The sequence below is a fragment of the Myotis lucifugus genome, unplaced genomic scaffold (genome assembly GCF_000147115.1).
Source record: "Myotis lucifugus unplaced genomic scaffold, Myoluc2.0 scaffold_387, whole genome shotgun sequence".
Lineage (NCBI taxonomy): Eukaryota > Metazoa > Chordata > Mammalia > Chiroptera > Vespertilionidae > Myotis > Myotis lucifugus.
Window position 1 is genome coordinate 809,065 of NW_005871435.1, and position 12,701 is coordinate 821,765.

Here is a 12,701-nt window from a genome sequence, read left to right on the forward strand (position 1 = left end):
TCTCCCCTCCCCCTCCCCCTCACCCCTCCCCCTCTCCAGACCAGGGGGGGGGTAGAAAAAACAAAAACATATATAACAGACATTAAAAAGATTTATAAAAATCTAAAACAGTGTCTCACCCTCACTGTATTTTTTGTTTGTTTAGGAAACTAGAGTAACTTTTTATTAAAAAATGTTATTTATGTTAACATAAATGGTTTCTTATTATATTAAATGGATTAATAAACATTTAAAAAATTTCTCAATTTTAATGATATGATAAATATTACAGATACAGATTACATAAAAGTGCTTTGGGCTCTTAATAATTAAAAAATCTGTATTTTTATTGATTTCAGAGAGGAAGGGAGAGAGATATAGAAATATCAGTGATGAGAGAGAATCAATAATCGAAACCCAAAACCCGGGCATGTGCCCTGACTGGGAATTGAACCGTTATCTCCTGGTTCATAGGTTGACAGTCAACTACTGAGCCATACCATTGGGGCTTAATAACATTTTTTCTTTTACTCTTTCATAAACTTTATTTATTTTGTAAATCTTTATTGTTGAAAATATTTCATATGTCCCTTTTTCCCCCCATTGACCTCTTCTAGCCTGCCCCTACCCCCACCCTAGGACTTCATCACCCTATTGTCTGTGTCCATGTATTATGCATATATGCAAACAAGTTCATTGGTTGATCTCGTCTCACCCACCCACCCTCCCCTGCCTTCCCTCTTAGGTTCAACAGTCTGTTCCATGCTTCCTTCTATGTCTCTGGATCTATTACTGTTCATCAGATTATTTTGTTAGGGGCTTAAGAATTTTTAAGAGTGTGAAGCAGTGATGAGATCAGAAAGTTTTAGGACCACTAGCTTAAAACATGCTTGTAACTTTTGTGCTAATTTGATTATAGGGAATTGATCCATTGTCCTTAGATGCGCTTGCAAAACATGATATAGTAGCTCTTCGTAGAGCAAAAAGAAGAAATATGGAAAGGTAAGCTTGCAGATAATTATGTGCCCTAAGTTTATTAACAGATTAATTTGAAATTATCCCATATCTTCCTTTTAGCTTATATGCAAACATTGTTGAGCAAAATAGTAGTGTACAAATTTCAAATTTTGTTTTTGATTTCAGTAAATAATGTAATTGTCAAAAATCAAGATTAGCCTACCTCAAAACTTTGTTGAAATATAAGAAAGGTTTTCATCTTTAAAAAAAATTTTTTTTATTGATTTCAGAGAGGAAGGGAGAGGGAGAGAGATAGAAACATCAATGAAGATGAGAGAATCATTGATCAGCTGCCCTGACCAGGAATCAAAACGTGACTTCCTGGCTCATAGGTCAACACTCAACCCAGACTGGCTGGGCAGTTTTCATCTTCTTAAAACAGATTTTATTTATTTATTTATTTATTTATTTATTTATTTATTTAAAACAGATTTAGAAGCAATACAGTGACAGTGAAGTCTTCCATGTTAGATATCTTTTCACCTTTAAGAAATTAGTCTTTATGTTTTCCATAACCAAAGCTATGTTGACATATATGTAATTTCAGACTCACTCTTGCTTGTGGTGGAATAGCTTTGAATTCTCTTGAAGACCTCAGTGTAGATTGCTTGGGACATGCTGGTCTTGTACACGAATATGCATTAGTGAGTATCTTTGGGGGCAGTGGTTAGAAAGTAAACAGTAAACTACCTCCTTTTTTAAATATTGAAACTTTTAATTCAGGTTTTACATTTTGAAATCTGAGTAATACACAGGATAGATTTTATAATTTATTTACCTAAATATTAAGAGTTTAAATATAACTTATCTGCTTTTAACATATATTTAGTTATGTTTGACAAGAAAAATTCACAAGAAGATTGACATAATGACATTACATATTAAAGTTATATCTTCTTGTATTATCCTTTAGGGTGAAGAAAAGTTCACTTTTGTTGAGGACTGTGTTAACCCTCGCTCTGTCACCTTGTTGGTTAAGGGACCAAATAAGCATACTCTCACACAAATCAAGGATGCTATAAGGGATGGACTTCGTGCCATCAGAAATGCCATTGAAGATGGTAAGTTGTTTTTTGTGTGATGGATATGAAACTCTCATATTTTTAAAGTGGTAATAAATCTATCTGGTATGTATACTACCTTAAAATATATTAATGATAACTATTATTTTACTTTGGGCAATTTATAGTTTGGGTTGTGACGGTTTTTCCCTTTGGAATATTGTTAATAGTATGTTGCCATTTTAATTATCTTCTATTTATGAAATGAAAAAGCACTTAATTTAATGCTGTATTATCATTTTTTAATTTTTAAAACCATAAGAAGCTTTTACTGCTTAGAACGCATTTCATTACCTCAGGTGCATTGTAAAGTTTATCATTGTCTAACCACTATGCTAGACACCTGACACTAATACAAAATAACATTGAATCTAAACTGTAAGTGAAAAAAATAAAAAAAATAAAAAAGAAAGATTAGGGAAGAATATTAGCTATTATTATTTAACTAGAGGCCTGGTGCACGGATTCGTGCATTGGTGGCGTCCCTCAGCCTGGCCTGCACCCTCTTGCAATCTGGGACCTCTCGGGGGATGTAGTAGTGCGCAAAGCGACAGGCGGCCAGGGAGGAGCCTGATCCTGGGCCGGGCACTGTGCTGTTCCTGCTCATCCCGGCCCCGCTGTGCCTGCCACCACCACTGCCACCATTCAGGAGTGCTGCTGTGGAGGCAGGAGAGGCTCGTGCTGCCACAGCCATGCTTGCCAGCTGTGAGCCCTGCGTCTGGTACCTGTAGGTCAGCTGAGTGGTGCTCCTGCTGTGGGAGCACACTGATCACCAGGGGGTAGCTCCTGTGTTGAGTGTCTGCCCCCTGGTGGTCAGTGCGCATCATAGTGATCGGTTGGTCATTTGGTTGATCGGTTGCTTAGGCATATATATATATATATATATATATATATATATATATATATATATATATAAATTTATAACCAGCTACCTTTTGAAAGGAGTTAGGATAAATAATTCAATAAAAACACACGTTTAAAATAGAATAATAAGCACATGAAAAGATGCTCAACATCATTAGTCATTAAGGAAATAAAAATAAAAACTACAAAGAGATACCATTTCATGTTAGGATGGCTATGGTCAAAGAGCTGGACAATAATAAATGTTGGAACCCTCATATACAGTTGCTCATGGGGAACAGTTAGGCAGCTCCTCAAAAAGTTAAACATAGAGTTACTGTGTGAACCAGCAAATCAACTCTTAGGTATATACACAAGAGAGTTGAAAACATATGTCCACCCAAAAAACTTGTAACTGAATGTTCAAAGCAGCATTTTCATAATAACCATATAGTGGAATCAATTCAAATATCCATTAGTTAATGAATGTATAAACAAAAATGGTATACCCATACAATGGAGTGTTATTTAACCACAAAAAAGAATAAATAGTGATATATGGTACAACATGACGACCTTGAAAACATTATGCTAAGTAAAAGAGTCTAGACACAAAAGGCTATGTATTCTGTGATTCCACTTATACGAAATATCCAGGAAAAGCAAAGACATACAGACAAAGAGTAAATTAGTGGTGGCCAGGGGCTGGGCAAAGGGGAAATAGAGACTGATTGTGAATGGATACAGGGTTGTTGTTGTTTTTTTTTTTTTTTAAATGTTCTGGAATAAGATAGGGGTGATGGTTGCACATTCATGTGAATATACTAAAAACTACTGAAAAGTATAACTTTAAAAAGTTGAATTTTATGGTATGTGAATTATATCTCAAAAATAAAGTAATAAATTTTATAAAAATAGGCCAGATTTATCTGATAAACAAAAAGATAGATATGAAATAATGGTAAAAAGACATCTGAGTAATCACTGAGCTGTGCAACTTATTTTACTTCTGTATATATTTATATATATTTTAGATGTAGACAAGATAATAAAGCACACTTGAATAGCTAGTTGCCTTTTTCTCTGTTTTCTTTTTCTGTATGGCATGTCTTGTCAATCATTTTTTTCGCCTCCAATAGGTTGTGTGGTTCCAGGAGCTGGTGCAGTTGAAGTGGCAATAGCTGAAGCTCTTATGAAGTACAAGCACAGTATAAAAGGAAGAGCTCGCCTTGGAGTCCAAGCTTTTGCTGATGCCTTACTCATTATTCCTAAGGTACAACTATCCTAATGGCCAAAGAACAACTGGTTAGACATAAGGCGTTTCATTATAATTTGCATATATTATCTAACAGCAGACATATTTATTTGCATTTACTCACACAGTTTTGTCTAAGATATTTTTATAGCTAAAGCAGGGAAACTTTAGGAATAACAGCTCAGAATCCTTATAGGAGTTTAATGAAATAGCCAAATTACCCCCTTGCTTTACTGATGTTCTCTGAGTTCCAAAAGTTGAAGTAATTCCAAAAATTTCCTTCAAAAATGCTGCTTGATTAACTAATCATAATGAAAAAGTTTACAATTTAAGATTTAATTAGATTTTAGAGTAGACCTTTATTTTGTTGATGGTATCCAAAGTATTATCACTTTAAATTGTGCAGAGTGAGAACTTCAGGATGTTTAGCACTCTCAAATATGGCCTTGCATTCCATTTTCATTATAATTCCTTAGAAAAGGAGAGACACCAAATATTTTTCATGTATCAGTTGGACAGAGAACTAACATCCCTTTGCTTTTGTCTTAACCTGGTTATAAACCGCTTAGAAGCACAGAAAAACTTTTAAATATGCTGTTACCATGAATTACAACATTACTAACAATGCTAGCAAAGTCTCTTTGATAATTGCTTTAAAATTATTCATAATTTGTGGAATCTTTGTGAATCAGAAATCTAAGGTTTTCTTTTCCCAAAGCAGCAAAGTCAATAAATAACGATCCTTTAGTTGATGCAAATTGGTAAACCTAGTATACATTGGTCATACCTTTTTACTCATCAACTTTTGGTTTGGGACCACTTGCAGTAAACCTGGGTTGGACTGCAGGTATCTCCATCCCTGTTGCCACAGGTCATGACTCTCCTCTTGTTGATGAGGAACACAAAGATGCTGCAAATATGCAGGCTTCCTTTTGTAAGTGCCCAGGAAAAACTGGAAGACATGTGGCTAGAAGAACTAGAGGAAACAAGAATACCATTCTACTTCCTTTCATGTCTTTTGTTTTTAAAATCTTTTGCAAAGAGGGAAATTAATTTATTGGGGTGGGGATGGGGAAACTCTAATACCCTACTCAGAATTTAGTGTGCTGTACATAGGGCAAATGTTTAAGTAAATATAAAAAATGCTAGATATATAAAATAATCATTTGATTTAGATTAAGAATGAAATTCCTCAAAAGGAGATGATTATTATATTGTGAATATATTTCCCCAAGACTAGAGAGCAGTGCCTTTTTAAAAAATATATGATATCCACATATATATGTGAAGGTATTCCACACATACATTTATTGTTATTTTTATTTCTCCAGGTTCTTGCTCAGAATTCTGGTTATGACCCTCAGGAAACACTAGTAAAAGTTCAGGCTGAGCATTTAGAATCAGAACAACCTGTTGGTATTGATTTGAATACAGGTAAGAAAATGAAGAAAAATTAGCTGCTTAATAAAGAAAGATGTTATACTATAGTGACCCAGAACTTAGTAAGGGGGTGGAGGTTTGGATGACTTTAATATTTAAATTTTGGGTGCCTTTTAGTTTACTTTTGAACTTTTTAAATTATTCATTCATTTAAGAAATAGTCATTGAGTGCTTGTTATTTGACTCTTGGGATTCACACAGAGCAAAACAGACAAAAGTCCTTGTTCTTGTGAGCTTATGTTGTAGTGGGCAAGGATAGACAGTAAAAAATAAACTTCATACATAAGTTATTTTTAGCATTTTTAAGAGTAATAAATTCTATGAAAAAAATAAAATAACAATATAGGATGATTGTGAATGTTAGCATAGGAGGTTTGGGAGGGGGTTTCAATTTAAAGAGGATGGTCATCAATGAGAATATGTCTGTTGAGAAAAAAAAAGTGAGGAATGTAGCCGTGTGGGGCTCTGAGGAAGGAGTATCATAGGCAGAGGGACTGGCCAGTGGAAAAAATCATTGTCTGATATTTTAGAGGAGGAGGAAGGAGATTGGGGAGGTAGTAGAAAGTCATGTAGGGGCATATAGACAAGTCTAAGGACCCAGATTTTTACTGTAGTGGAATAGGGAGCAATTTAGAGCAGAGGTGTGACATGGCCTAATTATGTTTAAAAGGATCACTGGCTACTCTGTGCAGAGGAGTTAACTGAACAACAACTAGAAGGTCGGGATTGCCATTGGAGAAGACTGTGGGCAGAGCAGGCTGTAGTGGGGTGGTGGTGACCAGTATTAAGTTTTTCAGAGTTAAGTGTGAAGTATCTGTAGACTTCCAAGTAAAATAGACGGTTGGATGTATGAGTCTGGAGCTCAAGAAAGAGGTCTGGGTTGGAGATGAAAGCTTGAGCGTCATCGGAGTGTATATGGTTTAAGTAGAGACTGGATGAGATCATCTAAGTTAGTGTAGAGAGAAGAGAAGAATCCAGGTCTGAGCTTTTAGGTACTCCAACAGTAAGAGCTCAGGGAAAAAGAGGAAGAAGCAGCAAAGCAGACAGAAAAGGAGCCACTAGTGCAAAAGAAAAAACAGGCAAGTTTGCCGTCCTAGAAGACAAGTGGAGGAAGAACAGTCAGGAGGGTATGATCAGGTGTGTTAACATCCTATACTGTTAAGTGCTGCTGATAGATGAGGCCTGAGAATCGACCAGTGGATTTGACAACATGGAGGTCATTGGTTACTGTGACAATAGCAGTTTTGGTGGTATATTAAATATTGTTAGAATATACAACAAATGTTAATATATTAACAGTAGAGGCCCAATGCATGGAATTCGTGCAAGGGGCTTGGCCCCTGCCGCTGTGGTGACCGCCTCTGCCTCAGCCCCCGGAAGGTCGTCGGGAAGGACATCTGGTCTAATTAGCATATTATGCTTTTATTATTATAGATTATAGTATTAAAATAGTTTGTTTTTACTTTGCAGGTGAGCCAATGGTAGCTGCAGATGCAGGAGTTTGGGATAATTATTGTGTGAAAAAACAACTTCTTCACTCTTGGTAAGTTTGTATTAATAAAAGAAAGACTTTTGGGGACATAATTGATAACATTAAATTTTTTCTATTATTTTTGCCATCCTGCATTGGAAAAATGGCTAAGTGTATGAAAAGGCATGGTATTCAGTTATTAAGACTGGCTTCTGCCATTTTATAGTCCCTGTAACATTTTAGTTCTAGTAATGTAAGTTATAGGAAATGTTAATCTTTCTGTTTATTTGAGGGGAAAGGGAAAGAAATGACTTTACTGAAATAGTACCCATGCACAGTGGGAAAATCAAATAATGTGCTAAAAATGAGGTCAGTTTTGCTGGAAAATACAATCAGGCTTCCACTTTATTAGCAAAAGAATTGAATTTATAATACAAGGGTAATGTTTGTATTTATAATAGCTGTGTCTCAGAAAATCTCACACCAACATCATTGAAAAACAAAGTACCTTTAGTAATTGCAGATTGCTATGGAGAAAAGATAAGAGTGAGTTGGTAGGTTTTACTCACCCTGTCATCTTTTTCTTCAGCACAGTGATTGCTGCGAACATTCTCCTGGTTGATGAAATTATGCGAGCTGGTATGTCTTCTCTCAAAGGGTGATTGAGTTCAAAATCAACTCTTCTAGAAGCTGAGATTTAGCACATTTTACATCCAACTACCTTTATATAGCCTGAACCATTCTTAATTTTTACACAATAAATGCAGCTTATATTTGTTGGTTTTAGCAGTCTCAAAAATTATTTCATCCAGGTATAAAGAACACAAGAAAGATTTTTACAATAAGGAGTAATAATGAAAATATTTTTCCCTAAGAGTTCTAATCTTATGTAGTAGGTGTCCTGTAGCATCCAGTGTCACAGCCTCTCCATTCCCCTGAGCTGGGCACTCCAGTTGTGCACTCCTGTGTGGGCTGTGTGCACCCTCCTGTTGTAGTTGAGCGATGATTGCTGTTGGCACCTCAATGGGAGGGATTTACCCTCAGGTTGATTGGCTGTGAGGACTGGCTGTGACCACTGTGGAGAATCAGCTATTCTGGGGCCCACTCCACAGAGCAGAACTTACTTCAGCAGGGCTCTGGTGCCTGCTGATTCTTCCCCTTGAGTGTGTCGCTTGTGGAGGTGGTTGGGTGGTGCTTCAACGTGATCTCCAGCTGTCTGCCATGGTTCTGGGACATTTCAGGAGGTGCAGGTCAAGGTCAGCCACCATCTGTGCCCTACCCAAGGCCATCCTGCATGAGCTACAAAGCAATCTGCAGTTGGCTGCTACTTGTGCTGGGCTTGGAGATGCCCAGAAGAAGCCAAGTTGTGAACCAAGGCTGGCTGCTATGAGTGCCAGGCCTAGGGCCACTTAACAGGAGGTACAGGGCATGCCGAGGCCAGATGCTGCTTGTTTGAGAGATTTTAGAACAGTCTGAAAATAAACCATTTGCATGGAAAAGCCACTAGAAACAGCTTGGGTTGGCCCAGCAAGTTGGGTGGGGTGGGGTTTTAGGGAATCACCATGGTGGGCTAACAGCCATAGCCAGGTTCATAGAAACTCATATATAGCACCCCATGCTGACCCTGATGCCAGATAGTTCAGTGCCTCCCTGGATGTCCCGGGTGCCTTTTGAGCTGCTGCCCCAGCACTGCAGTTCAGAGGGAGTCCAAATAAGTTTATATGTGGGTCGTTGAAGAGGAACACCTGAGTCTCCAGCAGCCCTCTGTCTCTCTCAGCCACAAACCCCACTGGCTTTTACAGCCAGAAGTTATGGGGACTTCTCTTCCTGGCACTGGAACCCTAAGCTGGGGTGTCTGATGTAGGCCTGGGACCCCTTGCTCCTCAGAGGGGACCTCCGCAACCCAGATAACCCCCCTGAGTTTGAATACTGAGTAGTATCATATAGTATTTGTCCTTTTGTGACTAGCTTATTTTACTTAGCATAATGATTTCAAGGTTCATCCATGTTGTGGAAAGTGTTTGAATTTCCTTTCTTTTTTAAAAAATATATTTTTATTGATTTCAGAGAGGAAGAGAGGGGGAGAGAGAGAGAGAAACATCAATGATGAGAGGGAATCATGATCAGCTGCTTCCTGCACACCCCACATGGGTGATCGAGCCCATAACTCAGGCATGTGCCCTGACCGGGAATCCAACTGTGACCTCCTGGTTGATAGGTCGACACTCAACTACTAAGCCACACTGGGCTCCTTCCTTTTTAAGACTGGATAATATTCCATTGTATGTATATACCACACTTTATCTGCTCATTTGATGATGGGCGCTTAGGTTGCTTCTACTTTTGGGTGATTGTAATTAATGCTGCTATGAACATGTGTATATAAATATCCATTTGTGTCCCTGATTTCACTTTTTTTTGGTATATACCCAGAGTTGGAATTGTTGGATCATATGCTAGTCTGTGTTTAATTTTTAAAGAAATCACCATACATTTTATATATCTACTAGCAATGCAAAAGGGTTCTAACTTCTCTGCATCCTTACCAACACTTATTTTCTGTTGTTTTGATAATAGCTGTCCAAATGAATGTGAAGTAATAGCTCATAATGAGCTATGCAGTTTCAAATATGCTGCATTTTATCTGGCATTTTTCAGTGTTTGTGAATTGAAGATGAGGTAAAGGGTTGTCTACATTAGCTAAATCTGCCTTGTGCTATAACTGCCAGAACTATCAGTCTGTTTATTTATTTTTTAATTCTTACCTGAGGATATGTTTATTGATTTTTTTTTAGAGAGAGAGGAAGTGGGGAGAGAGAAGAGAGGAAGAGAAGAGAAAGAAACATTGATTGGTTGCCTGCCATGTGTGCCTTGTCCAGGGATTGAACCTGCAACCTTTTGGTGTATGGGATGATGCTCCAATCAACTGAGCCACCCGGCCAGGGCCAGAATTATCTATTTATTTTTTTTAAATCCTCACCCGAGGATATTTTTCCATTGATTTTTAGAGAGAGTGGAAGAGAGAGGGAAAGACAAAAATGTCGATGTGAGAGAAACACATCGATCGTGCCTCACACAAAACACACAACCAAGGCCTGGGCCAGGGAGGAGCCTGCAACTAAGGTTGGTGCCCTTGACTGGAATTGAACCCGTCAATTCCAGGCCGATTGAACCCGTCAATTCCAGGCCGATGCTCTATCCACAGCCAAACCGGCTAGGGCCAGACCTATCTATTTTTAATGTAAATTGTTTAACTAATTTTTTCTCTTTTGGAGAGTAGCCGACTTTTAAGTATGTAAAAACTTGATGTCAGCTCCTTTAAAAATAAAAAAGACTTCATCCTAAGTTTGTTTCATAAATCTCTCAGTTTCAGTTAAAGTATCAGGAGCCAAGAATCGTTATTCCCCTGTCTGCCATTCTCCTAACAGTTTGTTTCTTACCTGCCTTTTTTTATACTCCTTTCCGTAACAATAACTATTTCTTTGAGATTACTTTATTGGTGCCATCACTATTGTTTTATGTTTTGATCCTGTCTGATAGTCATACATTACTACCCTTCCAGGCTCCCACAGACACCACACCATCTCAGGGTTTTGGCTCTTGAACATAATTCAGTTTGATATCTCTAAGTATTAAGGCCTTGTAACAACCCATTCACTCTTCCTTTACAGCTTCCTATAGAATTGTCAAAGAGATCTAGGGGAACAAGGATACAATCATTAAGGAGATCACCGCTGACTCTATAAATAGTCTTGCTTTCCTTATCCTGTTCTAGATTGAAGTCTTTAAGCTTATCACCGAGTAAATCAAGTGCCTCATGAATTAGATTTACTCTTCAATCATACTTTTCCTGGCCAGATGTTTAGGCTCTATAGGAAAGGGACAGAGATGGGAAACTGGAAGAGCAGTGTTTTAGTGTTTAGAAGATCAATGGTTTATTGCATTAGTGAAAAACAGACATATGCTGCTAAGCTATAATATAAAGGTTGCCTTGCAACATAAACTTAATTGTTGGTTTTTCACTACACCGCTCTTTACTTATTTCATAAATATTAGCCTTTTTTAGAAAGGAGGCCTGAGGACCTGAGTTGGAGCCTTTACTGAGGGGCATATGTTTGAGGACAGAGAGAGAGAGGGGAAGTGCCAGAATGCAGATATTTCCTCAGAACTCACAAACGCTAAGAATGGTTTTCCCACGACCTGACTTGCCATCTTCTCCATGTTCAGCAGAGGGCTTGACACTACAGAACTGAGCTGATGACAGCTACAATGAGCAATGACCACAGTCTCCTTCCTTCTGAGACTTGCTTAACATTTCTCAAGTGCTAAGTCCAAGAATCAGCTGGCATAGCCCTATGTCTGCCCATTGCCTGGACCAGGATGCAGCCAAGTGTCTTGTTGGACAAATAGCCTGTGGGCCTGAGCCTGGCTCCTGTCCATGCCTTGGAGATTATTAATCTAGATGTTGAGGTTGAGGAACAGGCTTGGGCCATATGGTTGCCTGGCAGGTGCTTCACAAAAGCTCAAGATTCATAAGGTAAGGCTTCGAAAGCAGTGAGCTTAAAATGATCTTTTCTATTGCCTCTTGCTTCTGTAGCCCTGGAGCTGTATACAAGGGCCAGTTTGTTATGTAGTGTTTGTCAGTGGGGGTACTGTTGACATAGCATAGACTGTTCTATCCATTGTAGGATATTTTGCATTCCTGGCACCCCTGTTCCTTGTGACAGCCAGGAATGCAGCTGCATTTCGAAATGTCCCCTCGAAGATGGGACCACTGAAAGGAAACTTTGTTCAGGAATCTCCCCACTTGTTTGTGTTACTTGGTTCTTTGTTGTCCTAAACTTCAGCCTCAAGAAGTATTCTATTCTACCTCACCCCCAATCCAGGTCAGAGAATGTGAAGGGCTCTCCTATGGGAAGGGAAACCTCTTCTGTCCTGGAGTTGTCTTTGTCGAGTGGAGTCATGCTGGCAGTTAAGAATGCTGGCTCTGGAGCCACAGGACTTGGGGTCATATTCCATCTCTGCCACCTATTTGTGACCTGGGGCCAACCTGTCTTCAGGATTGTTGAGAGGTAGTATGTGAAATTGCTTCACACAGTGCTTGGTCCATACTTGTGCTTAACAAGCATTTAGCTGTTATTATTTTTATTACCATCAGTGGTATGCATCAGAGGTTAGGGGTAGTCTGTGACATAAGTTGAGTAAAATCAACTAGAGACAATAGCCAGGAAACTAAAGAAGTCTCAACATTGCTTTGACAGTGGGATCAGGCTTGTGCTGCGTGGAGGCAGGCTGGATGCTGGAGAGGGTGCCAGAGGAGTGTGTGCTTTCCTGCCTCCCTTTGATATACTCTCAATCTTTACTCCAGACTGTGACTGATGAAACTTGTGCAGTTTTGATGAGGGGTGGAGAGGTAGTGTTGCTGAAAAGCCACAAGGCTTGGAAAAGCCATTTCCCTTACAGTGCAGGGACAATATTTCTGCTTAAGCACTGCATGACATGAACTGAGGGCTTTTTCTGTCACTCCAAAGTAAACTCTCTAGAGATGCAGGCTTGACTGTACATATGCACATGGGTAGGCTAAAGGAGTGTGGTTCCAGGACACTAAGAATGTCCGGCCACTCAAACCTCCCTT

General features: G+C 38.7%; 1 protein-coding gene across 9 annotated transcripts in view; it reads left to right on the forward strand.

The window, feature by feature from the left end:
* The window catches only part of CCT6B (chaperonin containing TCP1 subunit 6B), a 23,964-nt gene extending 16,115 nt beyond the window's left edge, over positions 1-7,849 (forward strand). For 6 of the 9 annotated variants that reach the window (XM_006101935.2, XM_006101937.2, XM_023743383.1 and 3 more), the window contains 7 exons: positions 899-981; positions 1,544-1,640; positions 1,910-2,057; positions 4,040-4,173; positions 5,487-5,589; positions 7,066-7,138; positions 7,656-7,849. In XM_006101935.2, the coding sequence (XP_006101997.1) occupies positions 899-981; positions 1,544-1,640; positions 1,910-2,057; positions 4,040-4,173; positions 5,487-5,589; positions 7,066-7,138; positions 7,656-7,728 (711 nt within the window). In that variant the 3' untranslated portion in view covers positions 7,729-7,849. The remainder of the gene's footprint in view (positions 1-898; positions 982-1,543; positions 1,641-1,909; positions 2,058-4,039; positions 4,174-5,486; positions 5,590-7,065; positions 7,139-7,655) is intronic. The other 3 variants (XM_023743381.1, XR_002826069.1, XM_023743385.1) reach the window with 3 other exon arrangements.
* Positions 7,850-12,701: the final 4,852 nt, after the last annotated feature.